This window comes from Erigeron canadensis, chromosome 4, assembly GCF_010389155.1.
Source record: "Erigeron canadensis isolate Cc75 chromosome 4, C_canadensis_v1, whole genome shotgun sequence".
Classification (NCBI taxonomy): domain Eukaryota; kingdom Viridiplantae; phylum Streptophyta; class Magnoliopsida; order Asterales; family Asteraceae; genus Erigeron; species Erigeron canadensis.
Window position 1 is genome coordinate 2,384,826 of NC_057764.1, and position 13,810 is coordinate 2,398,635.

The 13,810-nt window shown below is 35.4% G+C and overlaps 1 protein-coding gene across 1 annotated transcript; it reads right to left on the reverse strand.

Annotated features, from left to right (window-relative positions):
* Window positions 1-5,851: 5,851 nt before the first annotated feature.
* Window positions 5,852-9,280, reverse strand: LOC122595376. The gene is made up of 4 exons (XM_043767727.1): window positions 9,226-9,280; window positions 7,721-9,114; window positions 6,367-7,605; window positions 5,852-6,278 (listed from the first exon to the last, which is right to left on the reverse strand). The coding sequence occupies exons 1-3, from the start codon at window positions 9,278-9,280 to the stop codon at window positions 6,688-6,690; spliced, it is 2,367 nt and encodes a 788-aa protein (XP_043623662.1). The 3' UTR covers window positions 5,852-6,278; window positions 6,367-6,687.
* Window positions 9,281-13,810: the final 4,530 nt, after the last annotated feature.

The window sequence follows — 13,810 nt, forward strand, 5'->3', positions numbered from 1 at the left end:
AGAAGGTTGACAAGACACCGCATGAATGTGGTGTTAAGTGCATCTTAGTAGGACACCCAAAGGAAACGATGGGTTACTACTTCTACTTTCCTACCAGAAACACTGTCTGAGTATTTTTTGATTTGTTGAGTTCCTTGAAAAGAAACTCATATCTCAAGAGGACAATGGGAGGATTCTTGAACTTGATGAGGCTCAAGAAGATGTGTCAACTTCTGAAAATACTAGCAATCATCAACTTGGGGGGGGGGGATGTTCAAAGAGATGAATCTCTAGGTGAACTAGAAGTTGAAGATAAAGCGATTCCAATTCGTAGGTCCTCAAGGATAATACGTGCTCGTGAAAGATTAAATCTTATGGTTGAATATGAAGAACATGTAGTAGGAGATTTGAATGAACCTCCTATTTTAAATGCTGTATTATCGGATCCGGAGTCTGACAAATGGCTTGAAGCTGCGAATATGGAAATGAAATCCATGAAAGATAATCAAGTATGGAGCTTGGTTGATCTTCCACCAAATGGTAGAACCGTTGGGTGTAAATGGATCTTCAAGAAGAAGACCGACATGGATGGAAATGTACACACCTATAAAGTTTGTCTTGTGGCGAAAGGTTATACTCAACTTTTTGGAGTTGTTTATGAGGAAACCTTTTCTCCCGTTGCGGACATTAGAGCTATTAGGATCATCTTAGCCATAGTGGCGTACTATGACTATGAGATATGGCAAATGGATGTCAAAACCGCTTTCTTAAATGGTTTTCTAGACGAGGAAGTCTATATGGTACAACCAGAAGGTTTTGTCGATCCAAAATCCCGACAAAGTATGCAAACTTCAAAGGTTCATTTATGGATTGAAGCAAGCATTAAGGAGTTGGAATTAAAGGTTTGATGAGAAAATCAAGAGGTTTGATTTTGCTTAAAATCCTTATGCGTCATGTGTATATCGCAAAGCTAGTGAGAGTAATGTTACTTGGGTTAAAGTGGCATTCAGTTTTGGAATGAAGATCTATAGAGATAGAAGTAAACGGTTGATTGGATTAAGTTAAAGTGCATATATTGATAAGATCTTGAGGATATTCAAGATGGAAAGCGCGAGAATTTGCCTATGCAAGAAGGACTTAATTTATCTAGCAAGAACGGTGAATCTACACCTGAAGAGGTGGAGCATATGCAAAGAGTTCCTTATGCTTCGGCTGTGGGATCTATCATGCGGTAAGATGCACTTGACCTGATGTTGTGTTCGCTCAAAATCTTGTTAGCCGATATCAGCAAAATCCCAGAGAGGATCAGTGGACTGCTGTGAAAAATATTCTTAAGTACATGCGGGCTATTAAATAAGTATTCTTGGTGTATGGTTGAAATCCTGATCCCAGATTCGATGGTAATAGATATTGTGATGTTGGATTTCAGGACAGATAAAGATGATTCCAAGTATCAGTCGGGATACGTCTTCATTGTAAATGAAGACACGGCGGAATGCTATAAGCTAAAAGCAAACCACAGTTGTTAGTTATATGACAGATTATGAGTATATTGTCGTCTCATAGAAGACGGCATGAAGGTTAACTGGATTAGAAAGTTTATTTTTTGGATTTTAACATGATAATCCTCAAATAACATACCTATGGATCTGTACTGTGACAATTCGGGAGCAATTGTCATTGCCAATGAACCTGGGGTTCAAAAAGGTGTCAGACATTACCAAAGAAGATATCACTACGTTAGTGAGCAAATCGAATCGCGTGAAATCAAATTACTCAAAGTTCACACAGATTATAACTTAGCGGATCCTTTTACAAAGGCTTTGTCAAAAGGAAAACTCAATAAGCATGCCGAAGGCATTGGTCTTAGATATTGCTAGTTATATCATGTAAAGCTGTTGTTGGTATTTGGATAATGGGATGTTAAACAATTGTTATTTTAGAAAATGAATTTTTATACGCGGTATAAGTGATTTCATTTTATAATAAGGGGAAAATACATAAAAAGGTAACCTATTTACCTAAAATTCCTAAAAAAGGGAACCTATTTTGTTTTCGCTTATTTAAAGGATACAATATTCATAAATTTCCTAATAAGGGGAAGATCGTTACTTTTAATCGCCGATCAGCAGTTAACATCGTTAGTCTGCTTACATGGCATTACTAAAACAACTATTCATCTTCTTCTCCCCCTTTCCACTCCATCCGCCGGCAACCACCCCCTGCAGCACCACCGCCGTCTGCCACCTCTCCCTCGCTGGAAAACAGATCCTGCAGCCACCACAAACAACCCTCTAGGGCTTTCTTCAACTCTAGACTCCAAATACTCCATAACCACCACTGCTCCGCTGCTGCTGCTTCTGTCCGACTTCCAGCCGCCACCACTCGACTCCATAATCTTTTAAAACAAAACCCATTTCTTTTCTCTTTAAAAACCTAATGTTTTCCCTTTTTCTTCTCTCTTTTCTTCCCGTCGCAGCCACGTACCGCCGTACCATCACCACCCCACAACGGTCCAGGAAGAAGGAGGAACATTCAAGCTTCTAAACAGGTAGTTACAGATCTGTCCATGCTTAGTTTTCATGTCGCAAACCCTAAAAACGTTTCTCACTTGTTCCTTATCCTCCTGGACGATTATGGAGTCGAGTGGTGGCGGCTGGAAGTTGAACAGAAGTAGCAGCGACGGAGCAGTGGTGGTGATGAGGTATTTGAAGTCTAGAGTTGAAGAAAACTCTAGAGGGTTGTTTATGGTGGCTGCCGGATTTGTTTTCTGACGAGGGAGAGGTGGCAGGCGGCGGTGGTGCTGCAGGGGGTGGTTGCCGGCGGATGGAGTGGAAAGGGGGAGAAGAAGATGAATAGTTGTTTTAGTAATGCCACGTAAGTAGACTAACGATGTTAACGGCTGACTAGCGTCTAAAACTAACGATCTTCCCCTTATTAGGAAATTTATGAAAACTAGTATCCTTTAAATAAACGAAAACAACTATATTTGCATGTTTAGATCCATGAATATTTAAAATATTCTTTATGAAAACTAGTATCCTTTAAATAACGATCTTCTCCTTTTTAGGAATTTTAGATAAATAGGTTACCTTTTTATGTATTTTTCCCTTATAATAATTGTGTCCTATATTTGCATGTTTAGATCCATGAATATTTAAAATATTCTAAATGTCTATTGTCGATTAATTATATGGGAATATGATTAAAGTAAGACAATTGTGAGAGATTGGTGAAAATATTTAACGAAATATTTTGAAGATGGTGGATTTCGTACCAAACTCACATGATATTCGAAAGGGAATATTAGACTTACCCCACTTAACGAATTGTCATTTTATAGATCGTCGTCATTAAGTGAAATTCGTGAAATAGTTACTTTATTTATCCTTATACTTGAGATACAAGTGAGTTATGCATGTGTGGATTGTATTTCTTGATATAGTTACTAACTGTCCTGAACAAGGTAGTAATAAAGGGCTATTTTCAGAAGTGTTAAGAATTGACATTGCCAGACACTTGTAGTCAATATAGGATTTGTTTCTTCAACTTGCAACTGAAATATGATACCATTTGGCGCCCTCATTAATTAATTAAGATGTTTGTATGACCATACCCAAATGAACTCAAGAGGAGGTCTTGACAAAGTTGGTAATCTTGATTAATTGTAGAAATGAGAAACATAATCATTAATTTATGAAATGACATTGATCCATATTCATAATTAACAAGGGTATCTGAACAAAGGGATATTAAAGACTAAATCATTTCAAATTGGCAATTTAAGAAACTATTCTTAAATATTTCCAAGAGCATTGGCGTGTTGCTAGACGCTAACCAATGTTATTGCCTTTATGATAACATGCTCAAGTGGGAGCTGTTGGATCGGAGTGTGATCATGTTATAATAAATCGCATGTCCGAAAATAATTTAAGCTTACGGGGTCACACGACACGGTAACTCTATATTATTAATTAGTATATTAAAGTAATATATTAATTAAAATGATTACGAAATATAATAAACGATTGTTTAAATATGTTTATTAATTAAAAGAGAAAGACTTAATTGTAAATTAGGAATTAGAGTTGAGCTCTAATTAATCCTAATAGGGGCCGGTTTTTACTATTGTTTTGTAACCCAATACAAACTTGTTCACCAAGTTTAGTAACCCTAATTATTAACCCTATATATAAAAGGGTTAAGGGTTATTAATTGGTACGAGAATAAAAAGGTAAAACCCTAAATATAAGTCTTATATTCTCTTGGTCGAACAACACTATACAATATGAATTCTAGATGTCGATGTAGACTTACACCAATTTATGATATTGCTTACATTTATGGTGGTCTTGTATTGGTTCGATGGCTACAAGGATTTTGTTTTCTTCCAACTGTTCGACGGATGTAAAACAAAGAACGGGTTTGTGTGTTCGTGATCGGGTACTAACATATGGTATAGTCTAGTGTGCGATCGTAGAGAGGTTTTACTTTAAACCCTAAATAATAATAATCTTATTGGAAGCTTTGCGCAAAGGTACACGTTTCGACTCTCTCTTTGTTAATTAATTCGATTACATATACGTTTCTTTCCGTTACGTACTCGTGAATTGTTATATGTTTATGTGCTCATATTCTAACACAAATGACATTCAATGTCGTAGATGTCATGCCGTTTGACGATCTATCCGGGGGTTTTCCCTGTGAACTACCCGATGGCATCCGGGGGTTTTTAAAAAAAAACATATTTTTCATTTCATGTTTTTTTTTTGAAAACAAAAATTGAAAACATAAAACGTTAAACGTGCCCTAAAGGTTTCAATTATATCAATGAGTTATTAACCAGAGTGTTATACAGTTTATAAGGCATGAGAATGTAACCAACTATGGCAAAAATGCTATGTAATGTACCCTACTACTCGACTTGCTATGTAATGTAACCAACTACATTTTTTGGGTTATCTAACGCATGCTACCGGATACACAAGGTAATTCATCCGGTTAATAATTTTTTTTGCCACGTGGAATTCCATTAAACAAAAAACAGAATATAAAACCCTAAATTCTGGTGATTTCCCCCCATTTCTTTCTTTCCCTTTTTTTTCTCTTCCTCCTCCCGCTCGTTCCTCTTTCTCCGTGGATTCAATTTCATCAAATTCAACAAATTCGCGATTTATGAAGTGTAATTGTGGAGCCAGGATGTACATCATCACTTCATGGACCGCTAAAAATCCTGGACGTCGATTTGTGAAGTGCCCTAATGTAAGTGATTTTCAATTTTGACCTAATTTTGCAGGAATTGGTTTAGGGTCAAATTGGGTTAGGGATTATGTGTTATTTGTATTTGGCAATAAGTATCAGTATTTAACTTTGATTTAGGTGAAAAGTGGGTGTTGCACAAAATTCAGTTTCCTTGATGACCCACTCCCAAGTGATTATTACAAAAACCTTGTATATGAGCTTCATTCACAAGCAAAGAAGAAGGAAATGGAGGAAGAAGTTGATTTACAAGCAAAGATGAAAGAAAATATTGATTCACAAGAAAAAAAGAAGGTTGAAATAGAGTTGACTTTTGCAAAGTCAAAGCTTAAACTGTTTGACATTGTTTTTGTTGTTTTGATTGGAGTTGTGGCATTATTAAGCTTTTAATTGCTGTCTTAGTATTGTAATTTGGTCATTGTAATGGTTTTTAAGAAAGGGAATGAAGTTGTTTGTTTGCCACAATTGGTTATTGTTATGGATTTTAAGATGAAAATGTCAAAGTCAATTTGCTAAAATAGCTATATTATGAAGAAAATACCATAATAACTAAACTGAAAATTAACAATGTGAATTTGCCAAAATAGCAGAATAACTAAATATACCATAAACATTGCCAAAATACCATAACCAGGGATATGTCATTCACAACCAAAAGACATGATCAGTTGTAGTACAAACTGCAAACAAAAAATATGACAAGTTCATCCTAAAAGATATGACAAGTTCATCCCAAATATTCACTAGTTTATCTTAAATACATAACAAAGTTGGATCAATCTATAAGAGAGTCACAAGATCATCCTCAGTCAACCCTGGTCCAGGCACTATTCTTTGCAATTTTTGTCTTAAGGCCCTCTGACTTGGGGTCCTAGTCTTGACATATTCCTTGGCCTTCCTAATCTTATTTGGTGATTGGCTTGCACTTGTTCCAGTAGCTGCTAGTCTTGGTGTTGAGAATGGTTTGGTGCTGACTGTCCCAGTAGCAGTTGGTCTTCTTCCAATCTTATGAATTGCTTTGGTCTTGGCAGCAACATTGACTGCAAAACACATAACAAAGTCAATTACTTGTAATTTTGACCTCATTTTGTAGGAATTGTAATTAAGTACCAAAACTACAAACAATACCTGAAGATGAATCATGATGCTCAATTGATGAACTGGAAGTGACAAACTTGTGGCCTCCTTTGCCTGGACTGAGTGGTCTATTTTCAGAAGGGTTTTGTTGACTTCCAGAAGTTTTTTCAGGGTTTGGTTGGCTTGTAGAAGGGTGTGCAGGGTTTGGTTGGCTTGCAGAAGGGTGTGCAGGGTTTGGTTGACTTGCAGATGGGTGTGCAGGCTTTGGTGGTCTTGTGGAAGTGTTTGATTTTCTTGCAGAAGTGCTTGGTTGATTTGCAGAAGTGCTTGGTTGTTTTTGATGAGGCTTTGGTAAATGGGCTGGTCTTTCTTTTAGTTCAGAATCACATGTCCTAGCATTGTGGCCCACTGCCCAACAATTCCTACAATGCATGTCCATTCCATGTTTTGTAACTTTGGTTGACCCAACTTTTGGTTCATGTGCAGCTCTAATCCTCTTCTTCTTAGGTCTGCTGGCATAGTTCTAGACTTTGGGGGCAATGGTTTGGGCAAATTAACTGTTAGCCATGTGTCCATCCCACCCACTGGATACACAGTCTTGTTATATGCTTGTATGTAATTGGCCTTCCTGAACCAGCAAGAGATGTACTCCTCTGGATCCCTATTACACTTGTATATAGCTTCAATTGCATGGATACATGGAATTCCACTTAATTCCCACATTCTACGTGTACAACTTCCTTCATCTAAACTGACACTATAAGAATAATTGTGCATTCTCACCTCAAAGATATTATCACCTGCATGTATCACCAACCCACATGCCCTATCTTTCTTGATAAGTTCTAATTTGTTCCTAATTGTAGGACACACATCATGCTCCCAGTTTTCACTTATATCCCTCATTGACTCCAACCTAATCATGACAATAACCCTTAATGCTTCTAATAAAGTTATTATAGGTTTGTTCTTAATTTTCAACAACACACTGTTCCAACACTCACTAAAGCCATTTTCAACTGCCTCACATCCTCTATGTATCTCAAAAAATGCCCTACACCAAGATTTGGGATTCCTTTCAATCAAATAATTATAGGCATTAGGATTAGCTACCTTAATTTCTTGCATAGCAGCCTCATACTGTGCCATATATGTGGACTTGGCAGCTTTCCAAAAGAGGTTTCTGAACTCCACACCACTGTAAAGCTTCCTGAAATTTTCATAAATGTGCCTGGCACATTGCTTGTGTTCTGCTCTAGGCATAACATCCTTCACAGCCTCAATTAAGCCCTGCATTGTTAATTAAGTCATTTTCAATATATATAAATGTAAGTGAAGCCCTACATTGTTAATTAAGTCATTTTCAATATAAAAAATGTAACTGCAGAAACAAAATATACATTACCTTGTGTTGGTCTGATATTAGAGTTAATTCTGCACCATCTGGGCAATCAAGATCATGACTTAACAACTGCAGAAACCATGTCCAGTTATGTTTGTTTTCTACATTGACAATAGCCCAACAAATTGGGTATACTTGGTTGTTTCCATTCCTTCCAACTGTAGTTAACAATTTTCCACTTAATGGCTTCTTCAGAAAACAACCATCCAATGCCACAACCCTTCTACACCCAAACCTCCAACCCTGTTTCAACCCATAGAAACATGTGTAAAATCTGTCAAAGTATGTTTTACCATCAGGGTTGGTTGTAATGCCTAATTGTACTGTGGAACCAGGATTTGTTTTCAAAATGGCTTGACCATATGAGTTTAGCATGCCATAATGCTCCTCTAAGGTTTTCTCATATTCTGTCAAGGCATATGTTCTGGCCCTTCTAGCCTGGTGACTTGAAATAGTACATTTGTACTTCTTCATAACCAAATTTTGAATCTCACACAGCCTGATTTCTGGTTGTGATCTAATCCTTTCAGCAAAATGTTTTCCTATCCACTTGTAGTTAACCAAAGAACCATACTTGAAGTTTCTGGCACAGGTGTGTTCATCAACCAAGGACATTATTTGGAATGACTTCTCATTATTCAATCTGGCAAAACATCTAAACTTGCACTTTTGTTGCTTAGCAGGGAACCTTATATGCTTTCTCTGTTTACCTTTAGATGGGTCAGAGATGTTAGGGGGTCTAGTTTTACACTTTGCAATTAAACTGGTTTTACAAGATCTCTCAAACCATAAGGTGTATCCATTAGCAAGTGCATAATAGGATAAACATTCTCTCAATTGGTTGTGGTTTGTATATAATTCACCCACCTGAGGTCTTCTCAATCTCCAATGTGTAGATGGATCATGAGTTGGGAATTTAGGCAATTCTGGTTCTGATGGTTTCAATGGGTCATTGGAAGTCTCCCCATCCTTTGATTTAAGGGCTTCAATTAGTTCATTTATGAAATTCTCATGTTCAGTATGAACGGTTGTCTTAACACATTCTTCATCTTCATGACCTTGCCTATTACTACCAAGCTTAGGAAGTTGCCTAGGGGTTGGGATCTTAGCAATGGGGTTTCCTTTCCTAACTTCCCTCATTTCATCTTCCCATTCACTTAAATGGTCTAATGAGGCTACAAAATCCACATCAGAATCACTACTTGGAGCATATGATTCATCATCACTATCACAAGGCTCCTCATTTGGTCCTTTACTACTCTCACCATGCTCTGTTTTAGACACAAACTCACCCTCATTCTCATCAATCTCACCCTCATTCTCATCAACAGTTCTCTTTTCAACATACTTAGATAAGTCTAATGAATAATAATCAACAAATACATAAACATCATACTCTGAAGCAATAATATCATAAAATGCAGTCAAATCACCTTCATCCCTCAAACTTAACAACCCATGTTTCAGCTCACTACTACCAGAATAATAAAGAGCACAAGACTAAGTACCTGTTTCTTGCTCTATGTGGTGCACAAACTCTTCATAATCTATTCTTGGAGTCATAAGGCTGATGACTTTAGTATCATCATACCGTAAAGGATCGTACATGAAAGCCCCATCATAACACACCTTGAATTTGTAAAAATATGTCATTTCTACAAAAAAGCCAAGAAGAAAATACAACAAAGATCAGTAATTTAAAAGATTAAAAAATATAAAATAAAATTATAAAATTAAACAAAACCCTAGAAATTTGGGGTTAATGTAATAGACTGAAATATAGATAAATAGACGATGAGTACCTTCATAAATTACAAATCGGAATGCTAATCGTATGTTTTTTGGGGGAATTTGAACAGAAAGTTATGGTGAAGGGGAAGAAAAAGAAAAACCGGGCGGGTGATTTGGGGGGACGAAATGAAAATGAAAATGATTTGGGAGATTGCTGGGTATATATACATATATATATTTAATATATTAAATCTGTAACACGTGGCTCGTTCTTTAGTAAAAAAAAAGAAGTGCAAGTGGTTACCTGCTACTTGTTGAGTATCCGGTAGCATGCGTTAGATAACCTTAAAAACGTAGTTGGTTACATTATATAGCAAGTCGAGTAGTATGATACATTACATAGCATTTTTATCATAGTTGGTTACATTCTCATGCGTTTAGCACTTTTTCATATTAGCCAACTGATCGATGAAGACCATTGATAGATCTATTATCCTATCAAGTATCAATCATTCATTTGTGTAAGAACCATGTAAAGTTTATCCCAATGAACCTTTTTATAATGTCTATCAACATCAAATGTCTATTTGATCACTTCTTCATGCCCCTTAATCATCATAGTGCCCATTTACAAATGTTATTCTAAAAATACAATAATAGATGCATTTAAAGTCACATTTAAAGTTTATTTTTGTTAAAATAGTCTCTTGCATTAATAGTAAAACAACTTAAATAACTAAAGTTTTTTAGTTTTATAACTCACGTGTACACAGCCTATCAGGCTAATTTGTTGTCGTTTGTGAACTTTTTACTTTTTATGATAAATTTTTTAAAGATTGTACATAACAGGATTTGGACATAACCTATTTTATAAATACCTTAAGATGTTAACCACTATCATAGTATAATCCAACTATGTAGTGTAAACCACCTTCTCGCATAAATCGAATACATAAAACAAATATTACAACCCATAACATATTAGAACTAAAAATTTACTAAAGATGTCAAACCCGAATTTTGTTCTTTCTTATTTGGATAATTTATTCCTTTGCCACCTCAAAAGAGGACAGTCAATAAATCAAAGGAATAAGATTATAAGAAGGTTAGGCTGACAACTCATCTTGTTTTGTGTTTGTTGTGTATAATTCATGGACCTAATTATATGCCTTTGTATGGGTGATGAATAAACGTGGCCACATTTTTATATACTCGAACTAAAGAATATTATATTATATGTCATTATAACTCTTTTTAGGATTAGTAATGATTAAGATTTTTGCAATTTTTAATAAAGCTGATAGATTTTATTGACTTTATCGTCGTTGTAATTTTTTCCATTTTGTCAGTTATGTATTTAACTGATATTTACTGATGAGATGAAAGAAAAGATGTACAAACTCATAGAGGAAAAATTACCAACTTTTAAGAAGGGTTTTGACTGAAATTCTTGTTAGATGATACAATGATTTTTGTTTGGAATGCTTTTTAAGGCTTCTCTTCTTCATCTCAATATAAGGAGGTTCACTACAAATTTCCAAAGAGGTTCCATATTGATCTAGTTATTATTATAAATATTATTTCCAGTTTTATCTTTGATACAATAACTTTTAGTTTTATTAGTATGAGGAGGCTTTTCAATATCATGTATTCTTCAAACACAACAATAACAAAATCTAATTTTGTCCAACATGAGGTATGAGAGACATGAAATGTGGACCTGATAAACTAAATTAGTCTTCGATCTTATATGGAGGAAAACCTATGGCAAATAGTTTTATCATTGTTATCAATTTTGTAATCTAGATACTTTTAATGGGAGACATATAGTGCAAATATGACATTTTAGACTTTTAGGAGTCGTATTTTGTCTCTATGGTATGAGTCATAGTCTTTGTGGGTCTTTAATGGAGTACATTGGGTGAGAAATAGGTAGGCTGTACTATTCATATACGATTTATATTGTTTTTATATATATCAATATCTTTAACATAATATATATTAAGCATTAAACTAAATGTCCATTTAGGTCTAGTTGAATTTAGTGTGTGAACTCTTGGTTTGATATGGACATGGAGAAAAGGTTATCACACGGTATTCATGTGTTCAAAATTAGGACTGTTGTATCCCTTAAGTTAGATTGGTAATAAAGATCTAATCTAGTTTCTTATGATAAACTAAACTTCTCCACCTATGCTCAGGGTGTCGATTATAGTCATCGACCTTAAGAATGTGAGATCTATTAAAAAGGGTTATATGCATATAAAAATAAGATAAATTATCACAAATCGTTCATGTGGTTTGCTCAATTCGCATTTTCATCCCTCTGTTTTTATTTTATTATTAGGTGTCCATGTACTTTTCATTTTCATTGCCAACCGTCCCTAACACTAATAGCCGTTAGTTTTGCTCCGTTAAACCCTTCATGTGCAATGCACATGAGGGTATAATCGTCAAGTTCATTACCACATGGACTATTTGTAATAAAAACATTGGATTAAAAAAAAACTTTGTATTCCTTCTCCCACACAACTCCGACCACCATTCTTGACCGCTCGCCCACCACCTATGACCGTCGAACAAGTTCGCCGGAAAACGAGAATTACCACCCGCCACCGCCAGAAAAGTTCCCCGGAAACCGAGAACCACCACTTGTCACCGTCGGAAAAGTTCACCGGAAAACGAAACAACAACGACGACGGTAGAGTGGCGGAACATCAGCAGCGGCGACGGTTCCATGGTTGTGATTAAGTAATTAAGACTTAGGGTTAAAGATGAAACCCTATGTTGTTCAGGATGATGGCCGGAGTTTCTTATGGTGAAAAAGAGCGACGGCAGGAGGCTGTGAGGGTGACCAGAAGTTTGGATGGTGGTGGCAGTGAGAGAGGGAGGAAGATGAGAAGTTTTTGTCTTTTAATTACAAATAGTGTCTCAAAGATGTTTTATCACAAATAGTCCCTACGGTTACAAACGGGACAAAAATTTAACGGATGAAAACTAACGGTTGTTAGTGACAGGGACGACTAGCAATGAAAAGGAAAAGTACAGGGACACCTAATGATAAAAAAAAGCACAGGGATCAAAATGCGAATCGAGCAAACCACATAGACGATTTGTGATAATTTCTCTAAAAATAATAACAAACTTTGCATGAAATTACAAATCTACAAATCAACTAAGAATTATTAAAAATGAAAAGCCACTTTTGACCTTTTATCAGGAACTCTTTAAACGTGGCAACATCTAAGTAGCTCTCTATTTTGTATAATTCTTATATTATATACTTGATTTCGGGATTTGAAAAAAAACGAAAGTGATTTTTGTAATGGACAAGTATATATCGATTTCTATTTTGGATAATCCACATGCTTGATTTTTAAATTTGAGAATTCATACAAAGTTCATAGCTACTTATGCAAACCAACTTGTTAAAAACTACTGTATAAAGAAGTGACTTGTTTTAGACTTGCAAAAACCTTACAATTATAAGCACTCGAACACCATAATATATATCAGCATTGAACTGAATAATGCAGTATTTGAGAAAGACACGACAACTAGCGAAGATGATTTTTAACTCTATCGTGTTTTTTTTTTTTTTTTGTCTTTTCTATAGATATCATCTCGTTAAAAAGTTTATGTTATCATGGCCACTATGTCGTATTAGTTCTAGCTACTTGATGTAATTTTTGATTAACTTGGTTTCTTGCCGAAATATTATTAGTAAAATTATTTGGCTGTTCAAAAAATAACAGCATCAAACTGAAGAATAATGTAGCTTTCAACTTGAGACGTGTTGAAGTCGAAAACCATTTCACTGTTTTGAAAGCCATAATTCATGAACACTAGCAATGAATCACATGAAGTTGAAAAGGAGGCGATAGAGGTGGTAATAATTAACATATAATATATGACTATATATCTTGATCAACTTATTTTTAAAAAAAAAATATATAAATGAAACGCTTTAGATGGTCAAACCATCTGAATACACCTTGTGCGCCTTTCAGTATGTTCGACATGTTAATTTGTCAAGCTCACTCAATTAACCTAAAGACCGTCTTTCAAGCAAAAGGTCGATATCGTTAAATTTAATCTGATGACAGGGCATCCTAATGAACAATATGACTAGTATAAAACAAAAAGGCTTCTAATGAACATATCAGCAACAATATCTCTTAGATACAATGAGCTAAGACCGTAGCCTAACATATACAGACCTCAAGTCGCTATAACAATCTACATTCCTTAAGGGTGATGCATTCTATATGGCCACAGCCAGAATTCCCCAAATTTTACGAAACATTCAAAACTAAGAGTAATACTCCCATTAAGTCCAAATGTATCTTGTAGCATATCGTT